Source organism: Ixodes scapularis, unplaced genomic scaffold (assembly GCF_016920785.2).
Source record: "Ixodes scapularis isolate PalLabHiFi unplaced genomic scaffold, ASM1692078v2 PGA_scaffold1__304_contigs__length_218370807, whole genome shotgun sequence".
Lineage (NCBI taxonomy): Eukaryota > Metazoa > Arthropoda > Arachnida > Ixodida > Ixodidae > Ixodes > Ixodes scapularis.
Genome location: NW_024609846.1, coordinates 145,227,771 through 145,242,055, shown reverse-complemented (window position 1 = coordinate 145,242,055; position 14,285 = coordinate 145,227,771). Strand labels below are relative to the sequence as shown.

At 46.3% G+C, this 14,285-nt stretch overlaps 1 protein-coding gene across 1 annotated transcript in view; it reads right to left on the bottom strand.

Annotated features, from left to right (window-relative positions):
- The window catches only part of LOC120836335 (P2X purinoceptor 4), a 62,261-nt gene that overhangs the window by 11,748 nt on the left and 36,228 nt on the right, over positions 1 to 14,285 (bottom strand). The window contains exons 7-8 of the mRNA XM_040220777.3: positions 9,451 to 9,592; positions 4,378 to 4,508 (exon numbers count right to left, since the gene is read on the bottom strand). Of these exons, the coding sequence (XP_040076711.1) occupies positions 4,378 to 4,508; positions 9,451 to 9,592 (273 nt within the window). The remainder of the gene's footprint in view (positions 1 to 4,377; positions 4,509 to 9,450; positions 9,593 to 14,285) is intronic.

Genomic DNA, 14,285 nt, shown 5'->3' with positions numbered 1-14,285 from the left:
AGCACTTCCAGCAGCCTTTTGTGAGCACGAGATATTTGCAATAGACCAATCCCAGAACTACTCCCTCTTCAGGCAGATCTGAAAACCCAGCACAGTGACGTGCGCAAAAGACATCATTAATGTGGCAAGGCTATTACTTGCAATATACTGTTCTTAAGTGAACTACATATAAGCGATCGGCTTTCCTTTTTTATGGTGTCTTTTGCACACGCAACTGTACAGTATTTCAAACACTGCCAGAAGAGGGCGTAATTTCGGGATGGGTCTATAGACCTTTCCAAAAAAAGAGCTTGTGGTCGGTGCCATCTTTAGTGCTCGTGCGTATAGTGTGTGCTTCGCTCGCTTTCTGAAGCTACGAACACGCACATGCTGGGCTGAGAAAATTGCACGCTGGCCGACCAACTCACCGGCCAGCTTGCCACTCTCAACTAGCTCCCCAAAGCGTTCGCTTAGGTTAGCCAATGGCTCACATACTGGCAAACATTGTGTCGACCTTGCCTTACAAGGAAGCCGCCCACCGTGTTCTACATGAATAGTTCTACTCCCTAGCTTCCCAACGAACACAAACATGTGCAGAAGGTATTAGTCTCTAAAAATAGCAAAACATTAAAACGCACCAAAGATGGCAACAACCCTGAGGTGCCCCGTCTCAACTGGGCACCCCTCTCCAGAGGGTGTCGGTGGCTTCTTCGCACGCCAGACAGACAACTATCGGTAGTCAACAAGTTGGCTTGCGAAAATAGAATTTAAAACCATAGAAGATCGTTCAAATTCGTGACAGCCATCCGCGAGGTGCCTCTCACAAAACGGTTTGAAAGACACAGCAAGTTGGGCAGCATTCGCCGGGAGTCTGCTGCTTGCGAATGGCCGAAATAATTTTGCACAAAGGTTACGAGGTCGCCCGTGCGGAGACGACATAAACAATGTTAAAAAAAAAAACATTTGCGTCGTACCTAAACAAATTTTAGAAGTTATTCGGGCCAAGCGTCTTTGTTTTGGCACGGGTTAAAACATTTCGCTCGTATAATAAATTGTGACTACATCTTGACAGCGCTTCGGGTTCCGGTGGAAAAACGCTGTCCTAAAGATCTCGTGGCGATGCTTTGTCTTCTCATTTTTACTTTTTATCGCAAACAACGCTCTAGGCATATGACCCGGTCTGAAGGACTCAGAACCAGTTACACAGCATAAATTATTAGTGTTAAGTGCATGGTAATATTATATAACAGTACTCACATTTGGAAGTGTCAGTTACCAAACAAAATTCCAGTAAAGCCACAACAGCGAACAACGTTTCTCGAATGCTCAGTTGAAGATGATAAAAGAGGACTTTAAAGAAAAATGAAAAAGTGGTTGAACAAGCGGCATGCAGGCCCTTGCTAGTCTGACAAACCTACAAAAAATATATACAAAGGAACATTTTCTTCTCCCTCCCCCTCCTCCCCTCCTCCGCCGGCCTCCTTCCAAGGTGCGGCACGTCGGCGAATCATTGCCAGTAACGTTGCATCCGACGACCCGTGTTTTTTTTTTTTGTTAGGTAACATTTTGAACACGTTGAAGAAAAGATTGTTTTTCATTAAAATGGACCACAGCCGGCCCTACAAACTAGGGTGCCTCCATGTGCGCTTTGCTTAGGGTAGTGGCATTTCGCCATTTTGTCCCACACGTTTATTGTTTGTTCAGAAGCGCATGAAAGAGTGTGTTCCTGGATGCGTTTGTGGCACTGACTGTGCTATGGAGACATTCTGTTTTCGTCGATTCCTTTGTATTTTACCCGTGAGCGCGTGCTGTCAGCATCGGGTACTGCAAAGGGTGGCATCACCCTAAACAGAAGGACATTGAGGCAACCCAGAAGGACATTGAGGCACCCTACTACAAACTATACTGCCGATGCAGCGGAGTACTTGTCCCACCTTCCTTCAGCGTGTCGCTGCACTCAAGCGGAAGGTCACGTGGTGCGCTCTCAGTGCTTGATTGGCTAAATGGCTCATAGACTGCAACTGCGGTCCATCTTGAGGTCAAACATTTGCGGACGCGTAGGCCTCCGTGCCTAGAGTGGCGCAAGCCACTCCGACACTTGGACATTTTGCGGCCAAGCCCAAGGGGTGCTTTGAAATTGCCGCGCTGCTACCGCGCAGCCAGGGTCAATCCAAGAAACAAAGTAAAGTTGAAGCTCTCCATGTGCCTAAGTAGAGGTGGAAACTAAGCGAGCTCACTGACCACGCGGTCTCTTTGTGTCTCTGCTTTTGATGATGATGCATTTTTTATTACACATGCAATAAATGCGAAATGTAAAAATATCTGAGAGTATGTAGGATCAGTCTTGGCAATAGTATAAGAAAGAAATACGCCCGCAACCAATTATTGACAGAATTGGCCCTGAACAACTTTCATTGAACCGGTAACCACCACATCAGATTATGGTTGCGTCACGGTTCGGGTTCAATATGAAGTGTTCGATTTCGGTTTCATGCTTTGAATTTTCCAGATAATTACTAGCAGTGTTGTGCCCATTCCCAAATATAAGTAAGGAAATTCCATGTATTCGTTAGTTTGTCAAAAAGTAGTGTATTACTGAGATCTGTTATTCTTGTGCATATATAACAATACTGTTACTTTGCAAGACCAACAAAGATCTGTTTTTCCACTGCACCAGGAAACACTGAGAAACAGATCAGCAATCCATGGACTCGCTTGCCACTGCATCGTGCTGCCAGATCGCATTACAGTTGCAGAAGCCACAGGGGAAAGGACGTTGAGGTCACAAAACAACCAGTTTCGGCTGGCTTGCAGTTTTCCCACTTGGTGCCATCCATACTTCGGCAAACCTCACTCATGAGGGCCCTCACTCACCCTCGTCTTCACAGGTGAAATGAGGGTGAGTGAGTTTCTGAACCAGGAAAATTCATGAGTGTAAGGGTGAGTGAGGGCCGTGAGGACCGTGAGTGTGTGAGGGCGGTGAATGCGTGAGGGGTGCGAGGGCCATGAGTGCGTGAGGGGTCCGAGTGCGTGAGGGCAGTGAGGGCGTGAGGGGTGTAAGGGCCATGAGTGCGTAAGGGGCTTGAGGGGTATGAGTGCGTGAGGGCGGTGAGTGCGTAAGGCCCGCTTTAGACGGAGCAGCTTTCTCAGCAATTTTGGTGTTGCTGGCGGATTGTTCCCTACCTTTCCCTAGATTGACACAAATTGCTGAGATCGGGTCCGGCTCGAAAGAAGCGAGCAACTCTGAGCAATTCGTAGACTTTTGAAGCGGCTGCAGGCTAAACAGGGACGTGATATTTTCATGTGATACCTCGTGCCGGTGATGATGACAACTAAAGACTTGGTTCTGGTTTGAAATTAATCGTTTTTGGAAATAACCCGTTTCAGACAGATGAGTTAGTATTCTCAACGAGATTTAAATGCATAAAAACATGTTTATATTGCGCAATTGTGTGTCTAAATAGTGCCAAAAAAAAATGTCATGATGATGATGCCAAATTCCAGCAATTGGTTGCTGCGTGTGAACGCGGGCGGCTCGTGTTGCTGGTGTTGCGACGTCAAGTTGCTGGGCAAAACTGCCCCGTCCGAAGTGGGCTTGAATGTGTGAGGGGTATGAGTGCGTAAGGGGTGTGAGGGCCATGAGTGGCATGAGGGAGGTGAGTGAGCGAGGGGCATAAGGGCCGTGAGGGCGTGAGGGGTACGAGTGCGTGAGGGCCGTGAGTGTGTGAGGGCCACGAGTGCGTGAAGGGAATGAGGGCCGTGAGGTTCAGTGAGGGTGAGTGAAGGGCTGCAGGTGTGACTGTGAGGATGAAAGTGAGTAAGGGGCTGAAGGTCAGTGTAGTTGTGAGGGTGAGTGAGGAGCTTAGGTGAGTATGGCTGTGAGGGTGAGTGAGGGCGACCTAAAATGCCGACCTCTGGTGCCATCTCTTTTGCTGCAGTTGCAAATACTATAATAGTATACATTTCACCTTATGTGTGAGCAAAGCCGAAACTACAAGCACAAGTATGCTGCCCTGAACAATGCTTGTACTGCACGAGCGTGCGTGGTTAGCAGGGACACTGAAAGTCTGGAACTCACTCTTGTAGCTTCAGCTATGGTCACACCTAAATTTAAACAGAGTACAAGAAAACTAATCCAGGCTTGTGGGCCATTCGTAGCCGGCAAGTTTCACCCCCCGACTCGAAGCTCACACTTCTGCGGAGCCACTAGTGTTGTAGCCTGGTCACGGCAATAAGCTCGTCCTACTGCAACCATATCTCAGCCACGATCAGGTATGTGCATTTGGGAGCTAGCATCCGGCCATTACTCCAACCAAAGAGCAAGTTAATGTTGATTTTCAACAGCTATGGGCCTTCATTCATTGTGCGATTCTAAGACGTGTCTATCAATGAGCTTGCCTGAAGTTCCAGCCTTTCGCCAGGACAGCATTGGGATCGTCCAGCCTGCTGAAGGTGTACTTAGGTATGCAGTACTTGGCGTCGAAGTCCAGGTTGCAGTCCCAGTTGATAAGGAGCTGAATGACTCCTCCCTGCAGTCAGAAAAGTCCACCCCCGATTTCAAGAAGCGGAAACTTCGGTGCGTGAACTATCTTATTGGCGGATGAATCTAGAATACATTTTTTTTTATTTTATCGATTGTACCAACTGCCCTTTCTGCACTAGAAGCAATGCAAAGTTGAAGGAACAGCATATAGTGACTCTGAATGCAGCAACATTACCTCGGATGGCGTGCGCTTGGCAGATACTGCCAAGGGTACGAAAATGCCTGGCGAGAAGGTGCCTGTATTTAAGATGGCTCTAGCAAACTCGCACAGAGGCTCAGTATTAACAAAAACACACAATGTCACCCGCGATAAATCGCGGCGGGATAGTTTCAGAAAGCAACTTATGCCGTCCCTTGAAATTCAAGATAATTTAACTCCAGACAATCATACAAACTTTTCAATGTAAATTCTTAGAACACATTCCATCAGCTAGAAAATGAAACATCTCTACAGTCAAAGACGTTCATAACGAAGTCTGCGGGACCGGCAGAATATTTCGCAGTACAGGTAACTTTGTTGTACTAATAGTGGAAAGTGAAAAATCGATCGCGCGAAACCGAATTTGTGCTGTTGCATATTGAAATACCTGCGCGGCATTAGAGTTGTTTTAGGAAACAGTATAGCACAAAACGTAAGCATGAGTGGCATCAGAAACAAGGTCTTAAAGGAAAATAGTGACCGAGGTCTGCTATCGCATCGGTGCATGTGGGGCGAAAGCTTGAGCCGGAAAATTCAGGCATCTTGGTCGCGATTACCACTTCTTTTTTTTTTTTTCCTTCTATATGAAGATTGTACTGGGGCACGTTTGTGTATTCCCCACTGCATGACGCAATTTAGATACGCCAGGCTAGCGGTCATACTGCTAGTGGTCATACCGCCAGTATCGCCACTGGCAAAACTTGTCACTCACAGCAGAGACACCAGGCTGCTCGCCGACTGTGTAAATGCTGTGTGCCGCGGAGTAATTTCCCGCATTCCAAACTTCCACAAAACAAACTTGACAGACTTACCAAAACATGAATTGCAATATTCCCCAAACCACCGAAATCGACCCCCGATCACGCAGCGAATGAAAGTCGCTTGCCGACTGGTTAAATTTGGCCTTCTTTAAATAGGGCGGCGGCTTGCGTCGCCACGTGTCTTTCGGAGGAGGCTCTCGAAGCGTTAGCGCTCATGGCCTCCGAGATTCTCGGCACGCAAAGCTTTCCTCCAGTCATTCCGTTCAAAGGGAGAGGCTGACATATACAGTAAAACCTCGTTAATTCAACCCCCGCTAATTCGGATAATTTGAACTGCCGATCCGGTCCTGTCAAACGTGTGTATTAGTGAATGGCACCAAACGCTCATTCATTCGGAGGGAACGCGGTGCGCTACGGTTAATTCAGACGAATTTGGCAGGTGGCACTAGCTACCGTCCGTTCCAAAGGGTATGACCGCTATTCATTCGAGGTGCACACGTGGTTTTTTTCGGTTTTCCCATGATTCTTCGCTCTTCCGGTTCTCCGTGTTTCGCACCAGTTTTCCTCGACATTGCCAGGCGTCAGCGCGCTGCTCTCCTGGCATGGAATCGGCAGAAGCATAGCTGAAATAGAAAAAGAGTAGCACAAGCGATCGACGACCGGAGCGGAAAAATCGCAACACGCGGTGCTATTGTTCCCGAGCGCGCCGATAGCGAGAGTGACAGTCACGTTTCATGCCTCAACGCGGGGTGAAAGCAGCCATCCTAAAGCCCGCATTTTAACAGCTATCTTATATCTCATTTTGTCGCCGGCCACCCCCGCATTGAAACATGCAACGTGACTGGCTCTCTCGCTATCGGCACGCTTGGGAAAAATAGCGCTGGGTGTCGCAATTTTGCCGCTCCGATCATTGGTCAGTTGTGCCTCTCGTTTTCCGTTGCAGCTGTACCAGGCCAAGAATTTAGCGACGAAAGTGGAAATAGTGAGGGCCTTGAAGGACGGCTCCTCTCGACAACAAGTGATGGAAAGTTACGACGTCAAAAGAAGCACTTTGGCCACATACATGAAAATTGAGGCCGAGATCCTACAGGCTTTCGAGAGCGAGAAGTTCAACGCGAAAAGAAAGCGGCTGTGAAAGGTGGTGTACCCGAAAGTAGAAGAGGCCTTGCTGTGCTAAATCGTCAGCGCACGGGATGTGTAGCTCTCTGACAGTGCGAGTGCGGTGGAGCACTCGACCGCGCTAAGGAAAGTTGCCGTCTCCGCCCAAGTGTCGTCCAGAAAGCAGGTGGCAATAACAGATTTCTTCTCAAAATAAAGGTATGTCACAGGGAAACGTTTTCGCACAGTTTTCTTTGTCCTTTCGGTATTTCGACTTTCAGATAATTCAGACATGTTTGCCCATCCCATGAGACCCGAATTAACGAGGTTTTACTGTATAAAATAAAATTGCTCGCAGCTGTTTTTGTTGTGGTGGCGCTAGGTACAGGGCCGCAAATCATCATCATCGGGTTTGCTTGGCTAGCTCTTCAGGTAATAGAAATGCGCTCGTTTGCCCTAATTACACTCGTTGCTTTTCAGTGCAATGCACATTAATGTTTTCAAGGAAGTGGCGGAAGCTGTGTGTTGCGCTCTTCACGTGTTACAGTGCGGCTCGCAACTTCCCTTCCTTCCGCCCCTCCTCACCCGCCTACCTCCCAGTCACACGAGCACTCCCCGAAAAAGCGAAATGGAACGCGTTTTAAATCGAAAAACAGGTTGCGGTTTGTTAGTATTGTGCTACTGCTACCTTACGTACAGTTGCACTGCCTTGCTTGCTATTGGAATGAGCCCTTGCTATTGGAATGATACGCAATGTGACATGTGGCAACGGAATTGCAAATGTATAAAAGACTTTTCTTTACTAAGGTAGCAAATTAGGGCAGTAGGTAAACATTGTACATGATGGGTGTTTACTGAGCTGTGTGCCCTCAGCATGTAGAGGACTTACGTTCACCTTCATATCCTTGGGGGCACGCATCGTTTTCTCCGAAATGTGGCCGCACGCACAATCTGACTGAAATACCTTTGTGCCTTCTAGATTATTCTACTAATACGCGATCGGCAGCACCCCCATTCTCCTGTGCAACAGAGGAGGGGAGAAAAAATGTTACCACGCTGTTACCCCTTCCCCCCCCTGCCCCCTGCCCCCCCCCCCGCCCCCGCCCCCGCCCCCCCATTCACTAGACACTATTCACAAAGTAAAATATTTTCTTTAAGTTAGATAAAGCAAACTTTAGAAGATGTTTAGAATACAGCATTGACCCGGGTTTACTGTTTCAGGGAGTATGGTCCCAGCACCTGATCAGTACATCAATTTGTTCTCCGAGTTACTTTGTTCAGTGACTCATCAAAAGCAACCACCGGATATGGCACGTTAGAGAGGCTTGCCAGTAACTTGTCTTGAAAGTAGGGGGCGATACCACGACATATTGTATATCCCACTTTGTCTTTTCCAAGCTGAATTTTTCTGGCAGTCTCACACATGGGGAACATCAAAGGAAACAGCGAGGCAGACGCTTCCGCTGAACGGAAAGACCCATGAGTTGTTATAGTGTTCAAGCACCACATGATCCCCGGCCTTTGTAACTTCCTTCTTCAATAAAAAGCCACCACCCACGTCTTCACAGAGGGGCTAAGAGCTTCCGTGGCAGTGGTTAGACGCATTGCCGGAGCCCTACAAGCACTATTGTTACCACCGGACAAAAAACACCCGTTGCTGTCGCGGAAGGCAAGTCCGCATTTGTCGCAGTTTTGAAAAATACGACTGAGCTCTGGGAAACGCTTTGCAGGTATTTCATAGCAGTGTGATGTTTCTTACCCTCAAGATGAGTAGCAATCGCCCTATTTCCCATGTTGCTCAGGGAGAACTTCTTGCAGCACATTGCGCAGTGAGCACTATTTGGATCATTTGGAATGGGCCGAATCCAACTCGCATTCGCGCATATGTCCAGGTTTGTCCAGTTGAGATTGAAGGAGCACTTTCTCGACAGCGACATAGTCACTTTCACATACCTCCACTTTAGGAAAATAACAAGATAGAAAGCGCAACCCACAGCCACAAACGCACGTGGCAGAGCTCGTAGAGTACAGGCGTCCAGGTTGCGTTTACGGGGAGACGCGAAAGCACCATATCGACCATATCTGACAAACGAATGGATCGCTAGGCGCGCGCCTCTCAGAGGGTAGATGAATGAACAACGGTTGTTCTTTTTCGAGTAAGTGGTGACTCGCACCACCTAGTATCCGCTAGAGCAACTGTCTCTCCTCGTACTAGAGCAACACCACCTGACTAGAGTCACGAACTAAACAAAACTGCCGCTGCTACTCTGCTTCACTAGTAACTGTGAATAACTCTTTAGCCGCCATACTTTAGCGTTGCTACCCTAAAGTGTAGCTTATTTAGTGGCTTTAGAGTGTACTAAAACAACGACGAGTCGCCAGTTTCGCACGTGCTCTCGTGTGAAGCATAGCGCGTGGAAGGGGTCGCGACGCCGCACTTGACTGCGCTCGTGGCTATGCCTGCTTGTGCCTGCCGCTTCTAGCGTAAGCGGGCGAGCATGGGATAAATTCCCTGACTCTGCAATCTGTTTGGAAATTTTCCTGACAATTCCCTGACTTTTCCAGGTGTCTTAAAATTCCCTGACAATTCCCGGTTTTCCCAGTCGCTAGACACCCTGCATGAAGGCTTTTATACAAATATATTGCATCTCGCTTGCATCTTCTTGAACTCAAAGTAGAGCAACTGCATCATTTCCAAAGTCTCCTATTGCTATGCCACGACTAAAGCTAGGATGTCGAACCGCCAGATGTCCTCTGCTGCTACGACCTTCCCCCGTGGCTTTGTATGCGGCGCAACCAACACCAACACGAGTAAGCAAGATCCGTGGAGGGTACCCAGATAAAGCTGTCGCTTTAAAAGCACACGTCACCTTCACTGCCACTTCTTCAAAGTTGACCCCAGCCTCCTCGACAATGTCGCCCAGCCTGAACACCGGGCACAGCGGGTCGCTGTCCGCGTTGTAACGACAGTACTTGAGGTAAGTGCTGTTGTCACTGGCTTGAATGTTGCTCCTGCATTGCAAGCAAAAAGAGAAGCGCATGAATTATTATCGAGCGGCGGAAAAAAAAAAAAAAATTACACTTGCACACCTTCGCAAATATTTGGGCTCGCTAACACAATGCATTTTCATGGGGTCACTTCAGTTTATAAGGATTATGTTTGAGAGAAATTAATACCGCGTACAAACTACAAGTTCAAGATCTTAAACCAGGATGAATTGTTCCACTTATCAAAAGATATGACCAACTCGAAGAGAGACAATTTCTTTGTTTCAGTTGTCTAGAGCCTACACTTACGAGAAATTCTACTCCATGTACAATACACTCGCGATAATTCAAACTCAAATACTTTGTATTTCTGATTAATTCAAACCAATTTAAAAATTTCGGTTGTCCCGTTATGTTTTCAATGTATTCAGAAGCCGCTTGATTCGAGCGGTGTTTTCGTGTAAATCATGCGTTTTGTTCTCGCAGCTTTGTTGAATGTGCTTTTTTCCTAGCACCGGTGCACTGCAGATAGGCAACACCCACGGAGTTTGCTTCCGCGGGTGTTGCTTCTCCGCAGAGCACCGGTGCTCGGTGAGAAGCACGCTCAATGGGGCTCAAGCGGGGCACCGTGAGCTATGGAAATGGGCACCATGCAAAAATTTCCATAGTAACATGCGTGGACACCGTGACGTGGTGGCATAGCACGAGTCCACTTTGCAGTGTCCATGCAAGTTGCTATAAAAACTGCTGCGCGGTGCCCGTTTTCATATATGTAGCCTGCATAAAAGTTCACATTACACCCTCTTGGGCCAATGAACAAACTTCATTTTGTTTCGAGTTGTCATGTGGTGTCTAAGCGATCCGCGATAAACAACATTTTCGAGAAGTAAATAAACTTATGAAATACATTTCACAAATATTTCATGTGTGGCGTAGCTGCTTATAATCAGTAGCCTATGTAGAGGAAATTATAAAATATATGCTTTGTATGTGTAGCCATTCATATGGCAAATTATAATTTTATCTTGCATCATAGGATTAGGATTAAGATTTTAATGGCACAGCGGCAACGGTGGCCATAATGCGCCAAACAAAATGTGTTTTAAAGATCAAATGAAACAGATGCTAGGCTACAGAAACTTTTTATAACTGGTGTAGATATCCAGTTTTGTTAATAAAATCAAAAACTCGTCTGAGTGGTACTAAGGCATTGTCTCCAAGTAAAAACATAGGATGAAAGGGAAGATGGTTTCTAAAGAGTTCAGGAAAACATGATACGCGCAATTGATGATAAAACCTACATTCCCATAGAATGTGTAAAACTGTAAGTAATTCCCCACAATGGGCACAAACTGCAACATCTTCGCCACTTAGAAGGTATGTATGTGTCAAACGTGAATGGCCGATTCTCAAGCGGCAAAGCAGAACCTCAAGGTGGCGGTTCTTGTGGAATGAACTTTCCCAGATGCCTATCATGGGTTTAATCACGTGGAGTTTATGATTGGTTTCAGCGTCCCATTCTAGCTGCCAAGTCTTTAAAAGAGATTTCTTTAGAAGTGGTTTAAAGTCCTGGTAGGGCAGGCCAAAAGATACTATTGAGTGTGTGGCAGATGCAGCCAGGCGATCTGCATTCTCATTTCCTGAGATTCCTACGTGACTCGGTACCCAGCAAAATTTGATAGTGCATCCAAGGCGAAGAGCTCTGTTTACTTTAATAAGAACATGTTGTGTAAGTATAATATTCTTTGTAGAAACTCTGGAAGAAATAGCAGATAAGACACTTTGCGAATCGACAAAAATGACTGCATTCAATACATTGTTGTCCAGAATATGTTCAATGGCTAATAAAATACCATAGAGCTCTGCGGTGAAGATGCTTGCCATTGAGTCAAGCTGCACAGCTCTTCCAAAGTTACTAGAATAAACTGCACAACCAACGTGACTTAGAGATTTCGACCCGTCGGTATAGTACTTGTTGCAACCTCTAGATATCCTTTCTTGCAAAGATATAAACTCTTTCTGAAGAAACTGTGGAGCAACGATCTTCTTACTGTATTTGGTGAAAGACCAGTCACAACATACGGGTAGCTCGTTCCAAGGGGCAATTCTCTCTATAGATTTTAGCAAGTTAACACCACTTGTGGAAGGGACAGGGAGGTTGAGAGAGCTACAGATACTTTGAACTCGAAAGCCTAGGGGGCGCACAATTGTTGGCTTGTTTTCAAACAATTTACAGAACTGAGGGGTGTGTAAAATACTATAAGCAGGATTTTTGGGATCCGAGAGGACTTTGTAATAATAACACAGGCTCAAGTACTGTCGCCGTTTTCCAAGAGACATTTGATGTGTGTCCACATACAAGCTTAATACGGGTGATGTGCGAAATGCCCCAGTGGCAAGCGGGAGCCCAAGGTGATGAACCGGATCCAACATCCTTAGTGTGGAAGGTCATGCTGAACCATAAACGATCGCTCCATAATCCAGGCGTGACCGAACTAAAGCATTGTACAACCGTAGAAGGCATCGCCTGTCAGACCCCCAAGATACATGTGACAGAACCTTAAGGATGTTAGAGGATTGCAAGCACTTCTGCTTTATTTCCTTTAAATGAGACTTAAATGTAAGCTTTTTATCAAAGATCATGCCTTAACATTTATGTTCGTGCTTCACCGATATTTCTGTGTTATTCAATTGTAAGATTGGATCCAAAGATAGACCTTGTCGCAGGGAAAAGGGCACACACACAGTTTTCTCTGGGGAAAATTTAAAACCATTTTCATTTGCCCACTTGCTCATCCTATTTATCGTGAGCTGCAATTGCCGTTCACAATTAGAGAGGTTGCAAGACGAAAAAGATATTTGCACATCGTCCACGTAAAGAGAGTAAGAAACGGATGATCGTATAACTTGAGCCAGACTGTTTATCTTAACTGCAAATAAAGTGGCACTTAAGACTCCGCCCTGGGGGACACCATTTTCTTGTAAGAAGACACTGGATAAAGTCGAGCCTAATCGAACTTGAAATGTATGTTCACTTAAATAGTTCTGTAAGCAACGGAGCATGCGGCCATGCACTCCACAGTTGCACAGATCTCGAAGGATACCATACCTCCATGTAGTGTCGTATGCCTTCTCTAAATCAAAAAACACGGACACACAATGCTGCCGGTGAACAAAGGCTTCGCGTATGACGGTCTCAAGTCGGACCAGATGGTCCATAGTCGACCGTCCAACCCGAAAGCCACACTGGTTAGTATCGAAAAAGTTTTTCTCCTCCAAAAAAAACATAAGGTGGCGATTTATAAGCCTTTCATAAGTTTTCCCCAAGCAGCTTGTAAGTGCTATGGGGCGGTAGCTTGTAGCCAGAGAGGGATCTTTTCCAGGCTTCAGCAAAGGTATAACGTGGGCACATCTCCAAGTATGCGGAAAAGCAGCAGCTTCCCAAAGGTAATTGAAAAAGGATAGCAGGTGGTACAAGGATTCATGAGAGAGGTGTTTGAGCATCTCGTAGTGAACTCTGTCTGGCCCAGGTGCAGACTGCTTTTTTAAGCTGAGAGCAACTTCAAGTTCACACATTGTGAATGGTTTGTTGTACGTAACAGAGTTAAAGCCTGACATAGTGAATTTCTGTTTTTCAGCGGTAGACCAGAACTTCACAAACTCCGTACTGTAATCGGAAGAGCTACAAACACGCTGAAAATGTTCTGCGAGGACGTCTGCTTGCCCTGTTAGAGATGCTGAGATCGAAGGAAAAAGTGGAATCCTGAAAGCATGGTACTGCCCGCAAACTTCTTTGAGACAATCCCATACTTCTTTAGCCGTGACAAAACTATTTAAGGATGAAACATACTTTGTCCAAGAAGCCCACTTTGCCCGTTTTCGCGTCCATCGAGCTTGTGCTGTTTTTTTCCTAAACTCGATCAAGTTACGGAAAGTTGGATACCGCCGAAAAGTTCCCCACGCCTTGTTCTGGCTTTTCCGAGTGGAAGTACATTCCTCATTCCACCAGGGCTTGCACCTCCGGGGAAGATTTCCTGAAGTCTGCGGAATTGAAGCGGAAGCAGCATTTATAATGCATTCTGTAACGTAAAGCGTCGCATCCTCGGGAGTCATATGAAGAAACAGGGAGGGATCAAGTGCTGCTTCTAAACCAAAAATAGACCAGTCGGCCTCTTCCAACTTCCATCGCGGAAATCGAGTTGGTATTGATGAAACTGGTAAAACACTCTAAAATTATGGGTAGATGGTCGCTGCCAAAAGGATTGTCTAAAACATTCCATGAAAAGCATGGAAGTAGAGATGGCAATGATAGCGATAGGTCGATTGATGTAAAAGTATTGTGGGCAGCACTAAAAAATGTTGGTTCTTTCTTATTTAGCAAGCAGATTCCAGTTGATAATAAAAGTCGTTCAACAACTCCACCTCAGGAGTCCTGACGAGAGCTTCCCCACAAAGGATGGTGGGCGTTAAAATCACTAAGGATTAAAAAAGGTTTGGGGAGTTGGTTGATGAGTGCTTGGAGTTCATGAAGATGCAGCGGAACATTAGGTGGTAAGTAGAGTGACACTAGAATGATGAGGCAGTCAAGAAGGATGCAAACTGCAACTGCCTCAAGTGAAGTTTGTAAAGGAACTTTGGCACATGCCACTCCACTCTGAACCACTGTTGCTACACCACCCGAAGGGCTTGAGGAATGGCGGTCCTTCCTAAAAACTTG